General features: G+C 41.9%; 1 protein-coding gene across 1 annotated transcript in view; it reads left to right on the forward strand.

The window, feature by feature from the left end:
• The window catches only part of LOC126184931 (zinc finger FYVE domain-containing protein 9), a 412,866-nt gene that overhangs the window by 339,067 nt on the left and 52,931 nt on the right, over positions 1–20,868 (forward strand). Inside the window, exon 15 of the mRNA XM_049927602.1 lies at positions 20,236–20,354. Coding sequence (XP_049783559.1) covers positions 20,236–20,354 — 119 coding nt within the window. The remainder of the gene's footprint in view (positions 1–20,235; positions 20,355–20,868) is intronic.

Below are 20,868 nucleotides of genomic sequence, written 5' to 3' on the forward strand. Positions count from 1 at the left end.
ATGGCTTTTGGAACAGACAAATGTAAGAAAAATAGCATGGTCAAGGGAAAACACACTAAACAAGAAGATTACATATTGGATAACCACAGCGACTGCATAGAAGCGATGGAAAAAACAGATGCCTATAAATATCTAGGATACAGACAAAAAATAGGAATAGATAATACAAATATTAAAGAAGAACTAAAAGAAAAATATAGACAAAGGCTAACAAAAATACTGAAAACAGAATTGACAGCAAGAAACAAGACAAAAGCTATAAATACTTATGCTATACCAATATTGACCTACTCATTTGGAGTAGTGAAATGGATTAACACAGACCTAGAAGCACTCAATACACTTACACGATCACAATGCCACTGATATAGAATACATCACGTACATTCAGCAACAGAAAGATTCACATTAAGCAGAAAGGAAGGAGGAAGGGGATTTATCGACGTAAAAAACCCACATTATGGATAGGTAGACAATTTAGGAAAATTCTTTCTAGAACGAGCAGAAACTAGCAAAATACACAAAGCAATCACTCATATAAATACATCGGCTACACCACTGCAATTTCATAACCACTTCTACAACCCTCTAGATCACATAACATCAACAGATACGAAGAAAGTAAATTGGAAAAAGAAAACACTACATGGCAAGCACCCATATCATCTAACACAGCCACACATCGATCAAGACGCATCCAACACATGGCTAAGAAAAGCCAGTATTTACGGTGAGACGGAAGGAGTCATGATTGCAATACAGGATCAAACAATAAACACCAGATATTACAGCAAGCATATTATTAGAGATTCCAATACCACAACAGATAAATGCAGACTTTGCAAACAACAAATAGAAACAGTAGACCACATCACAAGCAGATGTACAATACTAGCAAATACAGAATACCCCAGAAGACATGACAATGTAGCAAAAATAATACATCAACAGCTTGCCTTACAACATAAACTTATAAAACAACACGTTCCCACATACAAGTATGCACCACAAAATGTACTGGAGAATGATGAATTCAAATTATACTGGAACAGAACCATTATAACAGATAAAACAACACCACATAACAAACCTGACATCATACTCACCAATAAAAAGAAGAGATTAACACAACTAATCGAAATATCCATACCCAATACAACAAATATACAAAAGAAAACAGGTGAAAAAATTGAAAAATACATCCAACTGGCTGAGGAAGTCAAGGACATGTGGCATCAGGATAAAGTTGACATTATACCAATTATACTATCAACTACAGGAGTCATACCACACAATATCCACCAGTACATCAATGCAATACAGCTACATCCAAACTTATATATACAACTACAGAAATCCGTAATTATTGATACATGTTCAATCACCCGAAAGTTCCTAAATGCAATATAACATATACCGTACAGTTAAAAGGAAGTCATGCTTGATCAGGGTCTGCGTCACTTTCCATTTTTGACCAGACATAACGTCTGAGAAAAGAAAGAAAGAATAATAATAAAAGAAATAACTTATGATAGTGTTGTACAATTCATTATGGCTAGCATCATGTGGTCTCTACTCTCTGGTACTAATGATTTTACGTGGTGGAAAAAACCAAGACATTTTCTTTTATCGGTGGGCAGTTGCTGCATCGCTGATGAAACCCAAAAATTGTGCCGTACTCTATGGGTGCTGGCCTGACTCGGAAATTTTCTAAATAAAAATGCTTTGAGTGTACACGTGTTGCCAGTAATCAGGTGTAGATAGAAGTAAAATTCTCCAATGGCAGAAACATCAAATCTTGCTAAATTGTTGCTAATATATCCGGCAACTGAGGACTACTTCTTGTTCGTGGATACGACCTTGTAGTAGTTCTTTTTTTCTACTTACCGTTTCTTTATTTTTTACCCTCTCCAGTTGCTACTGAAAGTCAGATTTTCATTTTCTGCTACCCTGTCAAAGCATAAAAGGTCATAGATCATTTATTTTCATTTTTCAAAAGTAATAATTTGACAAATTTGTCACGGAAACCTGTCTTATCAGAATTTCAAATTACACAGATCTTTTAAAAATAATGACTTCATGTACTTAACAATAACACGGTATACTAATGCATGCATGCAAAACAAAAAGTATTAAAATAAAACACAGCCCACTCTAAAATGCCTCCTGGTTGTGCATGAAGTATATCATCACACTTCATTCTGAGGCTGCCATGGAATTATCTTTAATATGTTTGTGTAAACAGAACTGCATATAAAGAGGACTACTGCTGGACATCTTAACATACAAAGAATTCATTCCTATCTAGTTTTCAACTGTGTGACATAGTGGCAATAGCACTGTATCACACTGAAAGAAATAGTTTAAGAGGTTTTTGACATATTAGTATTTGCTGTTGATTCTGAAGGAAAGACTTGTGTTTCTGAGAAGATTTTGAAGTCTTTATGATTTCTATTATACTTGCTATTAATAAATTCTTACTTACATTATCTACAGAGCATTTAAAGGCCGAGGTCAAAACAATGCTCCTGGAGTTCATGAGAGTCACTCAGGCCTATTGACATCCTTGGGAGAGTCAACCATGACAAAACTATTTTACTTGGTGTGCAGGATATCAGACTGCAAAAATAACCTCAGACTGAAAGAAGAATAATACTAATTCTAAAGAAGACAGGCACAGACAGTTGAGAATATTACCAAAAATTCATAGATTTCAACCTTGGGGGAAAATCAGTTTGGGTTCCAGATAAATACAGGATCCCCTGAGGCTACACTGACTTATCTTGGAAGATAGATTGAGGCAATGCTAACCTATGTTTAAAGCATTTGTAAATTTAGAGATAGATTTTGACAACGTTGACTTTACTACATTGTTTGAAATTTTGAAGGTGGTGGTGATAAAATACACGGAGTGAATGGTTATTTACAATTTGTACGGAAACCAGATTGCAATTATAAGAGTTGAAGGGTATGAAAGGGAGGTGGTAGTTCAGAATGGAGTAGGACAGTGTCATCACCTATCCCCTATGGTATTCAGTCTGTAAATTTATCAAGTTGTAAAGTAAACAAAGGAGAAACTTGGAAAAGGAATTAAAGTTGTGGAGGAGAAATTTAAGAAAAAATGAGGTTGCAAGAGACATTGTAATTCTGTCAGAGACAGCAAAGGACCTGGAAGATCAGGTCAGCAGAGTTGAAAATAACTTGAAAAGAAAATATGAAACAAAAATCAATAAAAGTACAACAAGGGCAATGAAATGTAATCGAATCAAATCAGGTAGTACTGAAGAAATTAAATTAGGAAACGGGGCACTGAAAGTAGTAGATAAGTTTTTGTGGGCAGGAAAATAACTATAGATGGCAAAAGTAGAGGGGATATAAAAGCAAACTGACAGTTGCAAGGAAATAACTTCTGAGAGAGAGAAATTTACTAGCACTAAATGTAAATTTAACTGTTGATAGGTCTCTTTCTGAGGATGTGTGTGTATGCTGTAGTGTTATACAGAAGTGAAACATGAACAATAAACAGTTCAGACAACAAGAGAATAGAAGCTTTTGAAATGAAGGCTGTTGAAGATTAGTTGGGTTGATTGAATAACTAGTGACGTACTGAATCCCATTGGGGAGAAAAGAAATTGGCACAACTTGATTGAAAGAAGGGATCAGTTGATCAGACATATCTTAAGGCATCAAGTAATCATCAGTTTGGTAATGCAGATAAGTGTGAAGCATAAACATGGTAGAGGCAGGCCAAGGCTTGTATACAGTTAGTAGTTTCAAGTGGATATAGGTTGCAGTAGTTATGTGGATATGAAAAGGTTTGCACAAGATAGTATGGAGTGCTGCATGAAACCAATCTTTGGACTGAAGATAAACAACAATCGCAACAACAACATAATATACAGTCCTGCCCAGGTGATTGGTTAATGGAAGTAAAAAATGTATCTTTAATATGAACTCATTTACGAATCAATTTAGCCTTCTCAGTATTATTTCAAGTGATCCGTATCAAAGCTACCAAAGAAACACACACACAAATTACACATGAAAAGTAAACAGGTACAGGCAAGAAACTGCAGCAAGGAAAGACAGATTAGATTAAAATCTTCATCTACGGCTATAAATAATTACAGGTTACTGCTACTTCCTCACTTATGCGTAACTTGCGCTATGCCAACTAAATTATCAAGAAACCTGCATCATAATTTACAAAAGCTGGCAGATGCTGGCTGTTATTGTGGTTCATGGTAGAGGATTATTCTGCTCTTATGTGAGTTTTCACAGGGTGGTGGTTTGTCTGGAAAACCTGGAACTATCAGGGAAGTTAATTTTATCTGAGAAGTGAGAGAAATATTGGGTAGTTTTGAAAGGCCTGATAGGGTTTCAAGCGTTTGGTGGCTGAAGTTGTAGTCAGTCATTCAGTTATAAATTGTTGTGGAGAGCTTTGGAGAGGAATTCCTTGTTGTGTCAGTAATAAGGGAAGGCAAAGCAGTGCATCAAATTCTACTAATTTTAATACATGTCAGTACTTTGGTGATTTTCTCACAGTGTTGTGCTTCAAGTAAATTACTACCATAGCACTTATTTTTATATGTGATCAACCACTGTTATCAAATATATAAATATTATTGTTGCTCCTTACAAGGCCTATTTCTTTGGGATTTCACACTCAAAAGTGACTGAAAGTATGTAACACATTAAGACAGTAGAATTGCTTCAATTTCAGAAAATTACAGAGCATTGCTTGAAAAAATAGCAAAATATTCCTCTAATCGCTGTGGTCAAAACTGCCAGTAATCTTCATCTCAACCTTATTGAAACTAATCTTGATTTTAGTCTCTCTCTCTCTCTCTCTCTCTCTCTCTCTCTCTCTCTCACACACACACACACACACACACACACACACAATTAATTGATTCATTGAGGACCTAGCCACACAGAAAAATGGTTTTCACTTCTGGGAAGCTATTCTGGATGGAAAAGTTTGAATACTTCATGTACACAGTTATCATAATTAAATGAAGAGTGATGCTTCTCTATGAAAACAGTATGTTGGTAATATGAAAGAGTAGTTAGTTGTCACATGTTATAAAGTCTGTGACACCATCATGCATCAGGGTGGAAAACCTCCATCAAAATTAAGTTAATGTTGCAGGAGGCATGTAAGAAAAGAGTACTGCTCAAAGTAACAGTTGCATAATATAGAAAACACCAAACAGAGGTAGAAACAGTCCATCCCAAGGAGGAAAAAATGTAAAGATTTGGAGCAGTAGAAAATTTATTTTTCATTGATTAAGATCTGTTGATAATCAGACCAAAAGAAAAAAAAAAAAAGATTTGATACAGCATAGAAAGTCTTCTGTGAGATTAGCTTACTGTACCACCAGTCCAGAAGAATAAATCTAAATGATGTAGCTTTTAGCAGAGCAGAAAAAATTAAATCAAATGAATATGAAAGGATTGGGATTTGAAAAGTGCTCCTACAAGTCATGTCGCTTGTATTTTGATTGGAACAGGTGATTATTGGCCTTGTGGTGTGTCCAATTCAGAATTATCCAGTTTAGTTGTTCTGTGGTTATCTTTCGTATATTAAATAACTGTAGACTTACAGTCAGTTTGTCTAATGGCATATAATAGTATTGTAAGTTGCTGTACATGGTTATATGTCTACAATGCTTGTGTGCACACTTCTCTTATAATTTTGGCCAAAGTTTAACATGGCTTGGATGATAAAAGAATGTACAAGGTGTGTTTTTTAATTAGGGTCCATTTTAATTTAAGTACACAGCAAAAAGTTATTTCAAAAAAGTAAATTTATTTTCAGAAAGCATGTACTTCACTCTTTTTTTCGACATGGTTATCAAGTTTGTTCAAACACGTATCATACCTCTCATCCAATTTTAAAACACCCTCTTCATAAAAACTTGTCACCTGCTCTGATAACCAAGAGTTCACTGCCGGTTTCACGTCGTCTTCGTCATTGTTAACGATTGCCACTGAGGTATTGAGGTGGAGGAACAGATGATAATCACTCGACGCAAGATTAGGACTGTAGGGTGGGTGGTCTAAAACTTCCCAGCCAAAATTCTCCAATAAATTGCGGGTCTGACCTGCAATGTGAGATCTTTTGTTTTGAATCGCTCTGCGTAGCTTTCTCAGGGTTTGGCAGTATGCTTCTGCATTGATAGTGGTTCCTCATTGCATGAAGTCGACCAACAAAACACCATGCCTATCCCAAAACACCAATGCCATGATTGTGTTCATAAACAATGTTGTAAAGCACTGATCTTGACAAGTCAGGAAATTTGTTTGAGAGACCTGTTATTGTGAAGCGCCTGTTCTCACGAATCCTCATTTCAACTGAAGCCACCAAATCATCTGTAATCAAAGAAGGGCGACCGGAGTGGTCCCTATCATGGATGTTGTCACGGCCATCTTTGAATTCTCGTACCCACTTACGCACTTTACTTTCACTCATAAAAGTATCACCATACACTTGCAAACCTGCCGATGAATTTTTGCAGCAGACAAGTTCCTTGCTGACAAAAACTGTATGACTCAGCGAAGCTCACACACAGCCCACGAGTTGATAGTCTTAAACATTTTGAAAGCACAGAACAGAACTGTACAGATTAACTGCAGAGCTGAAACTGAGCACAGTTGTTCCCGATGCATGCCGTTACACAACACACGCACTCATTGCAGTATGAGCGTGAACTACTACTGTCTACAACAAAATGGACCTTACTTAAAAAACACGCCTCATATGTTGTCTGTCTAATTTGGATTTTCCACATGGAAATGATAACCACATTGTACTTTAATTTTATAGGGTGGTGGTGGTTGTTGTTGTTGTTGTGGTGGTGGTGGTGGTGGTGGTGGTGGTGGTGGTGGTGGTCGTGGTGGTGGTCGTGGTTTCTGCTCCAAAGACTGGTTTGATGCAACTCTCCATGCTACAATGTACTGTGCAAGCCTCTTCATCTCCAAGTAACTATTGCAACCTACAGCCTTCGGAAACTGCTTGTATTCGTCTCTTGGTCTCTCTCCATGAGACTAAATTGGTGTTACCTTGATGCCTCGGAATGTGTCGTACCAACCGATCCCTTCTTCTAGTCAGGTTATACCACAAATTTCTCTTTTCCCCAATTCTATTCAGTACCTCCTCATTAGTTATATGATCTACCTATCTAATCTTCAGCATTCTTTTGTAGCACCATAGTTCAAAAGCTTCCATTCTCTTCTTGCGTAAACTGTTAATCGTCCATGTTTCACTTCCATACGTGAATATATTCAATGAAATGTGGATGAAGCTCAACCAACAGACATTACATGGATTGAGCAAAAATAATAGTGCATTGAGAATGCCTTGCTTCTAGCCGAAATCTAGATCTGCACAATAAAATTTAAAAAGGATGACTGATCGCTGCAATCTATAATTTACAAGCCAATATGACAGTTGCTGAGTGCAACAGCTTTCTGAATGGAAGGTAACCTGAATTAAGCTTTAGTTGTAATGTCATATCCATGAATTCATGCTTCATCACCTGTTGTGACATATTTCAGTAGTTCTGCATCGTTGTTGACTTCATCCTGCATAGTTGTCAACTTCATGTAGTGACTTCTAAAAAACTTGCTTTTTCTGCTATGTTTGTTCAAAATTCAGCTGTTTCTGGACAAATTTTGGTGTCACACATTTCATAATAAAACCCTTAAAAATAAAATAAAAAAATTTGTGGCATGAATGAATTGATATGTCAGCATCATCATCAGTGACTTCTTTGATTGTAATTCTGTTACCGTTCATCATCATTTCTTTCACAACAGTGAAAAAATTGTGCAAATCAGACTAATGCAAATTCCTGTTACTTTTTTGAATACATCTTGTGTATCCTTTTCCAAATTTCACAGATAACTTTCAGAAAATAAAGTAGCATGGGAACTTAAGTCTCGAAAATAAGTCCATGGGTAGAACCATCAAACCACAGGATATTGGGTATACCAATAATAAAAGGAAAATACCCTCCTTTCAGACACACACAACTAAAAGGAGCAGCGTTTACATGCTTGTACAACCATGGTTTGCAGACCAGTTTTTATAGTCATAGTACTTATAGAAATACTGGTAATTGTAAGTTGCGACATTATCGAAGTTGTGTTAATTTATTACTATTACAGTTATCAAATTAAGAGCACGACACATGTACCACAGTTGTCAAATTTTTGTACGTACACTGTTGAGTTGTAATTTTGCGGATGTTATGCTAGAGCAGTGTACTTTCATTGATGTATCAAATTATTATTACTCAGAATAATCACCATTAAGTGAAATGGGAACTTAAAATAGGTTTTTTCGGTGGCCACAGAAAATTTGGAATTTTAACCAGAAAAAAATCCGGCGTATGTAGCTGTATATGTAAACTGCTGTCATTTTCATCTGAAGAATCGTAGTCAAATATCTCAAGTAATTTGCAGTTATGTATTACTCCTCCCTCCCTCCCTCCGCAGACTATCAAAATGGCCACTTTTATGTGACGTATATATGCTAAAATGCTCCTGAAAGACAAGGGTAACTGATGGGTGTCAGTTTCAGTTTATCAGGTGATTAGCATTTCAGTACAGCTACACAAGGTAGGTAGGAATAATGCCTTCTATAGTTTGGCTATGAGGAAAGATTATGAACTGAATTTCTCTTTCAGAAATCGCATGGAATGTTGGTGGTTGTGAGAAGATCATGTTATGAACTGGGTTAGAAAAGTCTGGAAGCATATGTTGGAATTCGACAGGATCGTGGCCTTTCAAGACTACAGTTTATTGTTTTGTGGTCTTGGAAATTGTTGCTTGCGTCAGTTGGGGTCCAGTGATTGTCGAGCGAATATAGAATCGATGCTTTCAGGAGGGCTGTACTTAACGCAATCCGGGATATTGGCGACTCCATGTAACTGATGCCAAAGAGGACAAACATATTATTCACTTGACCATGCAGGATTGTATAGCCACATTCCATTCTCTTGAGTCAGGAAACAGGCATGTTTGGAGTAAGACAAATATCCGTATAAACAGTGCAGTCATTGCCTGGAGCACCATGGACTGCTAGCACTGCAGACTGTAAAATTTTTATACAAGTTAAGTCCTCCATTTTAGAGACATGTCATGCTACAAGAACTAAATTTTATAGGTGAAATAACTCTTGTGGATGCCTCTGTCCCTACTATACTGTAAACACGGAATAAATATTACTTTGTTATTTGATAACCACCTTGGTGTTTTAGTTTTAATCACCAGTAGAGTAGAGTGTGTGTGTGTGTGTGTGTGTGTGTGTGTGTGTGTGTGTCGTTTTGATATTTGTGTAGTTATCATTTTAAACTTTGAATGATCTTTCTTGAAAAATAAGAAAAAATGTGATATTCACATTCTGCCAAAAAGGATTGAAGCTGATAATTACAAAGTGTTGATGTATACATAGTAATAAAACACTCACTTTGAATGTGTGTGTGTTTTTATATACATTATGTGATCAAAAGTATCCAGACACCTGGCTGAAAATGACATACAAGTTCTTGGCGCCCTCCATTGGTTAAGCTGGAATTCAATATCCCACCCATAGCCTTGATGATAGCTTCTGCTCTTGCAGGCATATGTTCAGTCAGGTGCTGGAAGGTTTCTTGGGGAATGGCAGTCCATCCTTCACTCCCCCTGTGGGTCCGTGGGTTCGAATAGGCCCGAGGTATTCCTGCCTGTCGTAAGAGGTGACTAAAAGGAGTCTCTCTCTTTTCGGCCCTATGAGTTCAGGTCCCATCCTATGGTTTGACCTGCCACTTTCAAAATTCTACAGAAGTGTGATCCATATGGGGAAGGACTCCTTACGTGGTGCACAAGCGCCCTTATATTCGATCTGCTGAATCTCTTGTCATGGCTTTGCATCTCCACCTGCGATTCAACTATCTGGGCAAGGACACTTTCCAGGTATGTCATCTTCTTCCGTTGTCTCCTGTCTTCTTTCGCCCCCATGACAATATTGGATTTCTCTGCATCCAATATCCAGCACAGTAGCCAGTCTGTTGTGGTGGGGTCATCATGTACCCACTTGGTGGTAGTCCCCCGAAAACACAGGGATCGCACTGCTGATGCCCGAGCTGTACACTTGCCACGTACACCAAGGAGTAGATGCCTGTCTTCCTGGGGCATCAGGACTCCCGGCAACAGCCATCATGCCAGTTGGGCCTTTGCTGTGGCGGGGTGACGCCCGTGGGGAGAGTCCCTGGTTGGAGTGGGTGGCATCAGGGTGGATGACCCGCAATCTTCGACTAAATCACCTCTTGCTAGTGACCATACGGCACCAGCAGTCTCTAAGAATGGCAAGATAGAATACAGTGCCGACAGGTATGACCCTAAGTTGTTTCCCTCCCTCGCTACACCATAGGAGGAACGTAGAACTTCAGAACGGAGAGAGCCATATTCGCCTTGGTTTTTAGTCTGTAGCAGAACCGATGGGGACACTTTTCTACCTACGAAGCCTCAATTTTTCGTTGAACATCTTGAGGATAAGTTAGGAGAAGTGATAGTGCTGTCCAAGATGTGAAACGGTGTAGTCTTGATTCAGACAGCATCCCCAGCCCAATCCCAAGCGATGCTCGCATTTTACAAGTTGGGTGATATTCCTGTTTCTGTCACTCCCGATAAAAGCCTCACTGTGGTCTGGGGGATTATTTTCCATCATGACCTCCTCTTGCAGTCTGATGACAAACTCCGCGCCAATTTAGAACAGCGGGGTGTACATTTCATCCGGCACATTTACAGGGGACCCAAAGACAACAGGGTTGCTACAGGTGCCTTTATCTTGGCCTTTGAGTGTGATTCATTGCCTGAAAAGGTCAAGGTGATGGTTTACCGCTGTGATGTTAAACCGTATGCCCTTCCCCCTGTGCGGTGCTTTGAGTGCTGGAAGTTTGGGTACATGTCTTCCCACTACACTTCCAGCACCATATGTCGAGACTGTGGACGCCCACTGCACCCAGATACTCCATGTGCACCACCTACCACTTGCATCAACTGTGGAGAGCACCACTCCCCCTGCTCGCTAGACTGCCCAGTACTCCAAAAGGAGCGGAAAATTATGGACTACAAAACCCTGGACAAGTTGACTTACACAGACGCAAAATGTAAATTCGAAAGATTACACCCCATTTGGTTGACGTCAACATACACTGCAGCTACGTCACCATCGCCGTCCCAAGTGCCAGTGGTTCCTCACTCTGTGCCACGAACCAGAATACATCCGCCCCCTTGGTGGTAGGGGGCAAATCTTCCTCCGTTGCTCCCAAAGCACCTACTTTGGGAGCAAGGCCCCCCCCCCCCCCCCCCCCCTAGACGCAGGGGACATCGGTCCCCTCCTCACCCCTGCTAGAGAAGCAACAGCCTCCTCTGGCTCCTCTCGTATGGAAGGGGTCCCTTGGGGCCCCCTCTCCCAAGGTCTCCACTAATGCCATGGTGGACACTCACCAGTAGCTCAAGGAGCCAAAAGCTGCTGGACGAAGAGCTTCACGGTCTTCCTCCGTGCCTGAATCTGCTTTGGAGAAATCTTCCCAGCAAGCCCCTAAAGAGAAACGAGAGAACAAGCAAACTAAGAAGAATTCTGCTAAGAAACAGGACCCTCTGGTAGCCCCAACACCACCACTCTCTATCAATTCTGCATCTGAGGATGCATTGGAGGTCTTAGTGTCCCCTGCAGACCTGGAGCTCACTGGCACGCCTCGTCCACCATAGAAATGGCTACAAATACTCAGTCGGAGGCAGCAGGTGGCCCTGAGGCATAACCTGCCTCCATGCGTGCTTCGTGCCTTCCCAGCCTCATGATAATGTCATCCTCCAGTGGAATTGCGGCAGTTTTTTCCACCATCTGGCTGAGCTACGGCAGCTGTTAAGCTTTACACCTGCTTTCTGCAGTGCCCTCCAGGAAACCTGGTGCCCAGCAATACAGACCCCTGCCCACTGTGGCTATAAGGGATATTGCAGGAACTGTAGCAACTATAATAGAGTGTCAGGTGGTGTTTGCATCTATGTCTTGAACTCAGTATGCAGTGAACCTGTGCCCTTTCAAACCCCTCTTGAAGCTGTGGCTGTCAGGATAAGGACGATGCAGGAAATAACTGTCTACAACGTATATATTCCTCCAGTTGGTGCAGTACCCTTGAATGCATTGGCTGCATTGATTGATAAACTTTCTAAACCTTTCCTACTTTTGGGAGATTTTAACGCTCATAACGCCTTGTGGGGTGGCACAGTTCTTACTGGCCGAGGCAGAGATGTAGAAAATTTACTGTCACAACTCGATGTCTGCCTCTTAAGTACTGGGGCCGCCACACATTTCAATGTGACTCATGGTAGTTACTTGGCCATTGATTTATCAATTTGCAGCCCTGGACTTCTCCCATCTATCCACTGGAGAGCACATGGTGACCTGTGTGGTGGTGACCGCTTCCACTTCTTCCTCTCACTTCCCCAGTCTCAGGCCCTAGAACGCCTGCCCAAATGGGCTTTAAACAATGTACACTGGGAAGCCTTCACCTCTACTGTCACCATTGAATCTCCTCCAAATGGTAACATCGATGTAGTGGTTGAACAGGTAACTACAACGATCATTTCTGTGGAGGAAAATCACTTGTTCTTTAGGGTGCCCCGGTGAAAGACAGTCGCTTGGCGGTCGCTGGAAGTCGTTGAGACAATTAACGAGCATCGGCAAGCTCTACAGCAGCATAAGCGGCACCCTTCTCTTGAGCACCTCATAGCCTTTAAATGCCTCTGTGCCCGCACTCACCAGCTTTTCAAAAGTCGGATACAGGAGTGTTGGGAGAGGTACATGTCGACCATTGGGTGCCATACGTCACCTTCCCAAGTCTTGGCAAAGATCAAACGAGTTTTTGGGTACCAGATCCCAACAGGATTTCCCAGTGTTAACATAAATGGCATGTTATCTACAGACGCAAACACGATTGCTGACCACTATGCTCACGCCTTTGCTTTGGAGAATTACCCACCAGCCTTTCGCTCTTTCAAACGACGGATGGAAAGGAAAGTCCTCTCATTCACTAAATGCCACAGTGAACCCTATAATGCCCCATTTACAGAGTTGAAGCTCCTCAGTGACCTTGTACATTGCCTCGACACAGCTCCTGGGCCCGATCGGATCCACAGTGAGATGATTAAACATCTCTCGTCTGACCACAAGTGATATCTCCTCGCGATCTTCAACCAAATCTGCTGCGATGGTATCTTTTCATCGCACTGGTGGGAGGGCACCATCATACCAGTGCTGAAACCCGGCAAAAACCTGCTTGATGTGGGTAGCTATTGGCCCGTCAGCCTCACCAATGTTCTTTGTAAGCCACTGGAATGTATGGTGTGTTGGCAGTTGGGTTTGGTCCTGGAGTCCTGTGGTCTACTGGCTCTGTGCCAGGGCGGCTTCCGCCTGGGTCGCTCTAACACTGATAATCTTGTGTCCCTTGAGTCTGCCATCCAAACAACCTTTTCCAGACGTCAACACCTTATTGCCATCTTTCTTGATCTACAAAAAGCATATGATACCACCTGGCGACATCATATTCTTGGCACAATATACGAGTGGGGTATCCGAGACCCGCTCCCGATTTTTATCCAGAATTTCCTGTTGCTTCGTACTTTCCGTGTCCAAGTTAGTGCCTCCCATAGTTCCCCCCATATCCAGGAGAATAGGGTCCCGCAGGGCACTGTGTTGAGTGTTTCTCTGTTTTTAGTGGCCATTAACGGTCTAGCAGTAGCTGTGGGGCTGTCTGTCTCACCCTCCCTGTATGCAGACGACTTCTGCATTTAGTACTGCTCCACCAGTACTGGTGTTGCTGGGCGATGTCTTCAAGGAGCCATCCACAAGGCGCATTCATGGGCTCTCGCCCACGGCTTTCAGTTTTCGACCACAAAGCTGTGTGTTATGCACTTCTGTCAGCATCATACCATTCATCTGGAACCAGAACTTTACCTTACTGACGAACCCCTCGCTGAAGTGGAGACGTATCAATTTTTAGGACCGGTTTTCGACACTCGATTGTCTTGGCTTCCTCACCTTTGTCAGCTTATGTGGAAGTGCTGGCAGCACCTCAATGCCCTCCGCTGCCTGAGCAGCACCAACTGGGGTGCAGATCACTCTACGCTGCTGCAGCTATAGAGTCTGGTTTATGGTTCATCGGCATCCTCAGTGTTGCTTTTACTCAACCCAGTGCATCACTGTGGTGTTCGACTAGCGACAGGAGCTTTTTGGATGAGTCTGGTGACCAGCGTCGTTACGGAGGCTGGAGTCCCTCCTTTGCCGGTCAGGTGTGAACAACTGCTCGCCAGTTACGTTGCACACGTTCGTAGTTCTCCTGAGCATCTGAATTACTGTCTCCTTTTCCCACTCACAGCAGTTAATCTCCTGCCTCGGCTGCCAAGGTCGGGGCTTACAATTGCAGTTTGCATCTGATCCCTTCGATCTGAACTGGAGTCCTTGCCTTTACCACGTATACTCGAGGTCCAATCGTGTACACCTCCATGGTGTACACCTAGCCTGCGACTTCTTCTGGACCTTCCACATGGCCCAAAGGACTTGGTTAACCCCATGGCTCTCCGCTGACACTTCATCTCAATTCTTGACCTGTACCGAGGTCATGAAGTGCTTTACACTGACGGCTCAATGGTTGATGATCAAGTCGGCTTCACGTATGTCCATGGAGGACATATTGAACAGCATTCCTTGCCCAATGGCTGCAGTATTTTCACTGCAGAGCTGGTGGCTATATCTCGTGCTCTTGAGCATGTCTGTTCGTGCCCTAGGGAGTCATTTCTTTTGTGTACTGACTACCTGAGCAGCCCACAAGCTATTGACCAGTGCTACCTTCATCATCCTTTGGTAGTGGCGATCAGGGAGTCCATCTACGCCCTGGAACGGTCCGGTCGTTCAGTGGTGTTCGTGTGGACCTCAGGACATGTCGGAATCACAGGCAAAAAACTTGCTGACAGGCTAGCCAAACAGGGTACATGGAAACTGCTTATGAAATTGGCATTCCAATAACTGATCTGCATTTGTTTTTACGTCACCAGGTTTTTTCGGCTTTGGGAGACGGAATGGCATAGTCTCGGCACGCACAACAAACAATGTGCCATTAAGGAGACTAAATGTGTGGCATTCCTCCATGCAGGCCTCTCGCAGGGACTCTGTGGTTCTCTGCCGGCTCTGCATTGGCCACACTTGGGCAATGCAGTGTTACCTTCTGTGTCATGAAGACCCGCCTCAGTGTCTATGTGGCACCCAGTTGACAGTGGCCCATATTCTGGTGCACTGTCGCACTTTGACTGTCCTGCGACGAAATCTTCAGTTACCGTACTCGTTGCGGCTAATTTTATCTTACAGTGCCTCATCGGCTGATTTAGTTTTACGTTTTATTCATGGGGGTGGGTTTTATCATTTGATCTAAATTTTAGCACATGTCCTCTGTCCCCCTATGTCCTCCAGCCGAGTGCTTTTAGGGCGGAGGTTTTAATGTGTTGCAGTGTGGCTGGCTTCTCCTTTTTATTCTCATGAGCAGCCAGCCATGGTAATCTGTTTTGTTGTTTTAACCTCTCTACCTGTTACTTGTATTTCTGTGGTTTTCTTCTCCCCTTTTTTTCCATTTAAGTGTTTGTTGCCCTTCCGTTGTTCTTGTGGTTTTGCCTTTCTCTCCATTTTGTGTTGGCATTCCTGCTTGTTTTATTCTCACCCTTGTGGCATTGTTTTATTCGGACCAATGACCTAGCAGTTTGGTCGATTTCACCCACTTTTGAACCAACCAACCATCCATTCTTCACAGAGTGATGCACTGGGGAGAGGTATCGATGTCGGTCGGTGAGGCCTGGCATGAAGTTGGCGTTCCAAAACATCCTAAAGGTGTCCTATAGGATTCAGAGCAGGACTCTGTGCATGTCAGTCCATTACAGGGATGTTATTGTTTTGTAACCACTCCACCACAGGCTGCGCATTATGAACAGGTGCTTGATCGTATTGAAAGATGCAACTGCCATCACCGAATTGCTCTTCAACATTGGGAAGCAAGAAGGTGCTTAAAACATCAATGTAGGCCTGTGCTGTGGTAGTGCCACACAAAACAACAAAGGGTGCAAGCCCTCTCCATGAGAAACATGACCACACCATAACACCACAGCCTCCAAATTTTACTGTTGGCACTACACACCCTGGCAGGTGACGTTCACCAGGCATTCGCCATACCCACAACCTGTCATTGGATCGTGACATTGTGTACCATGATTCGTCACTGCACACAATGTTTTCCCACTGTTCAATAGTCCAATGTTTACACTCCTGACACCAAGCGAGGCGTTATTTAGCATTTACCGGAATGATGTGTAGCTTATGAGCAGCCGCTCGACCATGAAATCCAAGTTTTCTCGCCTTCCACTTAACTGTCATAGTACTTGCAGTGGCTCCTGATGCAGTTTGGAATTCCTGTGATGGTCTGGATAGATGTCTGCCTGTTACACATTATGACCCCCTTCAACTGTCGGCAGTCTCTTTCAGACAACAGGCGAGGTCGGCATGTACGCTTTTGTGCTGTATGTGTCCTTTCATGTTCCCACTTCACTATCACATCAAGAACAGTGGACTAGGGATGTTTAGGAGTGTAGAAATCTAGCGTACACACACATGACACAAGTGACACCCAATCACCTGACCACATTCGAAGTCTGTGAGTTCCGTGGAGTGCCCCATTCTGTTCTCTCATGATGTCTAATGACTACTGAGGTCGCTGATATGGAGTACCTGGCAGTAGGTGGCAGCACAATGCACCTAATATGAAAAATGTATGTTTTGTGGGTTGTCCAGATACTTTTGATCACAAAGTGTAGGTAACGGAGTTAGAGGAAAGGGAAAATGGAGATATCTGTTTATACTCTTGTCGTTTATCACCTGGCCAGATAGATGTGCACGTTAAAGCGCAGATTCTGGATTGAGGAGGTGCGCCAGCCCCAGATTGAATATGCTCGGCAGATTAATGATGATGAGGGTCATTGCACCGGCTAGCCTGAAGATGACTTTTGGACAGTTTCCCACATCTGACTAGGTGAATACCGAGTGGGTATCCAGGTCCCACCTCATTTACATGATTCGCAAATATTTAACAAATGTTTGCACACTTTCACATAACTCACACCTCATGCAGACAGTTGGTACACACATTCCATCCTGGAATGGGGGGGGGGGGGGGGGGGGAGGGGGCGTGGCGTTGTAAGAGGACGGCGACAGGAAGGGCATCTGGCCACCCCTTAAGTTAACCATGCCTAATGTGTTCATAACAATACCGACCCTATGCTGATGCAGAACAAAGCCATAAGAAAAAGATGACTTCTCTGACGTTTATCAGTATGTCAAATCCGAACATTTGTGGGTGCTTGACAGTAAAAAGGTTTATGTGCTTACTTCATCAAACATTGTAAATGACTTAAGTTAATATTGTTTCTTTTTGGTCTGAAGTTCTGGTCATTGTCTTAGCCACTGAAATTGTGCGTGCTTTTCTAGACATCTGGTATAAGACAAAACATTTGCATTGTTCATCCAGAACATTATGACCACCTACCTAATAGTCAGTATGTCCACCTTTGGCATAGATAACAGCAGCGACGCCTCATGGCATGGAAGCAGTGAGGCCTTGGTATGTTGCTGTAGGGAATTGGCATCACATCTGCACACACAAGTACCTATTTCTGATAAATTCGGCGGAGGGGGTGATGAGATCTGATGCCACATTCAATCACATCCCAGATGTGTTCGATCAGGTACAGATCTGGCGAGTTGGAGGCAGCACATCAATTGGAACTTGCCACTGTGTTCCTGGAACCACTCCATCACACTCCTGGCCTTGTGACACAGTGCATTATCTTTTTAAAAATTCCATTGCCATCAGGAAACATGTTGGGGTGTATGTGGTCTGCACCAGGGTACAATACTCCTTGGCCATCATGGTGCCTTGCATGAGATCCACTGGAGCCCTGGATGCCCATGTGAATGTTCCCCAGAGCATAATTGAGCTGCTGCCAGATTCTCTCTGTCCCACAATACAGGTGTCACAGAGCTGTTCCCTGGAAGACAACAGATTCACACGCTCCCATTGGAATGATGATGAAGGTATCAGGACTCTTCAGATCATGCAACACACTGCCACTGTGTTGATTGTCACGTGCCAATTTCAGTCGTAGTTGCCGATGTCATGGTGATAACATTGGCACACACATACCGTATTTACTCCAATCTAAGCCACACTCGAATCTAAGCCGCACCTGAAAAATGAGACTCGAAATTCAAGGGAGAGAAAAGTTTTAGGCCGTACCCCCAAATCGAAACAAAGTTGGTCCATTGTAATATGAGACACAATTTAGGTCGAGTGAATGATGATACAGCTACAGTAGTTTGGTTCGAGTCGTAAGCTTAGCAGTTAAGCTTTTTCCAGGTAGCCATTGCTATGCGTCAGGCGCCCCGTCCGTATTTTTACTGGTACCCTTCTATTTTCATGTGCTTCGTCTATTTTGAATCGATTGCTTATTTTTCTTTGATCTGATAAGTGCTGTTCTCTTTGTTATAGGTGTTTACATGACTCTAAGCTGAAAATGCGTTATTGTATTGTGTCATTCATTGTTTGTCGCATTCTGGTAATGTGTGTTTCTGATGATCAACAAGAACCAAATATTAGACTGTGTATGATAGAAGATGTTCTGAATGAGAGTTTAGCTATAATTTTTCGCCGTTTGAAAATCTTCGCAGACACATCTTTTGTACATTACATTCTGCACAAAAATTAGAGTCATCTTAGATTTTAAAATCTAGTCAATTGCCGTATCACTATTAGGCATACAAATAATACGAATACAAACATGACATGATATGTATATTCTTCCGCGTTTGCTGTTGTCTCACACTAGTTTCGTAGTTTATTAGGCAGACAGGATTTAAATGAGATAGCAGCAAACACGAAAGAATACATGGCAAAATCTTTATATTCATATTATTCTTATGGTGAAGAGAATACTGCATGTGATTCACAATTCATAAAAGTTCCTATTAGCAACCATCTCTTCTCACACGTAGGAAAAAATTCAGAACATAGAGTTGGCCATATTGACAAACATCCCAAACAGTCTTGCCAGTCAGATTTTCATAGTACATTGAAATGCTGCTACATTCGAAGATGAACAATACGGAATTTATATTTACTTCATTGGATAATGTATGAAAATGCAGTGGTCGAAACTCGGGGCGGAGAAAAAAGCTTGTCTTCCACCTTTTTTTAAATTTATTTACTGACTCACGAGGTTTTGGCATCAGTATTTATCTTTTTGCCTGCAAAGCGTGCCTGTGTAGCGCTACATGTATTCGATGGCAGAAGTTAGTTGTAGCGGCACCTACCAACATTTTTCAGAACTTCCGCTTACTTTGCACTCGATTCTAAGCCGCAGGCGGTTTTTTGGGTTACAAAAACCGGAAAAAAAGTGCAGCTTAGATTCGAGTAAATACGGTAGGTCCCATCATTAGGATCGTTTGCTGCACTGTGTGTGACACACTTATACTCTGCCCAGCATTAAAGTCTGATGTTAGTTCCGCCACAGTTCACGACCTGCCTCGTTTTACCAGTGTATCGAGCCTACGACATCCGACATCTGTAATGAGGGGTGGCCACCCAACCCCATGACATCTGGATGTGATTTCACTTGGTTTTGCCACCTGTTGAAGACACTCACCACAACACTCCTCAAAGACCCAACAAGTCATGCAGTTTCCGAAATGCCCATGCTGAGCCTCCAGGCTATCACAATCTGCCCTTAATCAGTCTCAGATAGATTGCGTGCCTTCCCCATTCTACACACAGACAGCATGCTCACTGATACTACATGCACCATGCATGTGTGTGACTAGAAGTCATTCCTCACCAGGTCATGCTGAAATCACCGGGACAATTATTATCAATAGAAGATCAGTGGTCATAATGTTCTGGCTGATCAGTGTATGTGATTACTACTGTATCTTGAGGCCATAAATGAATAAATACAATGGTGAAAATAGATATCATCTTGTTACAGTATTTATTTAAAATTTCCCATGTGGAAATTTATTTTCTTGATAGCTGTATTCATACCTCTGTAAGAAGCATATTGTGGAAGATAACGGCTATTAATTTTAAATGCATACAGTTACAGGAGCTAGTTTTGTGGTATTTAATGGAGCTTTAAAAGCATCCTCAAACTTGACTGCCAAATCCAGTATAGTTGAAGATGGACTCATGGTTCAAATTACTCCTGACTCAATACAGGTAAGCCAAATAGCTACATGCACCACTAATTCATTATTAATGGACATTGACAACTCTTTGTGTGTCCAAAATTGTAATTATTTTGCAGTATAGGTTTTAAGTGCAAGAATTGTGTGTTTCATGTGTTGTCTGTAAGACTACTGAGTTTCACAACCACTTCAAAAGTATGAGAATGAGTTGTACCAAATTATTCTGTAAATCACTTAAAACAAATGCAGGAATAATTCCTTGCAAAGGGAAAGTACGATTTCCTTCTTCCGTTGTACCAGTTTTCCAGTGACTGAAATCTAGGCAAGACGGAACCTAAATGTAGATTGATTTGGGGAGAGATTGAAGCATTAGAAAAGTAATGGGGTCGGTAGAAGGCTTGAAGTTTTTCAAAACAAAAAAATTAAAGAAAATTTACCGTGATGGTAGCATTTCACCAATATTGGTAACATAGGTATCGGATGTTGAAACTGAATCTCGACTTTCACCGCAACGTCAGTTTTAGTGTATAATTTGGAACTTACAA

The sequence above is a fragment of the Schistocerca cancellata genome, chromosome 4 (assembly GCF_023864275.1).
Source record: "Schistocerca cancellata isolate TAMUIC-IGC-003103 chromosome 4, iqSchCanc2.1, whole genome shotgun sequence".
Classification (NCBI taxonomy): Eukaryota; Metazoa; Arthropoda; class Insecta; order Orthoptera; family Acrididae; genus Schistocerca; species Schistocerca cancellata.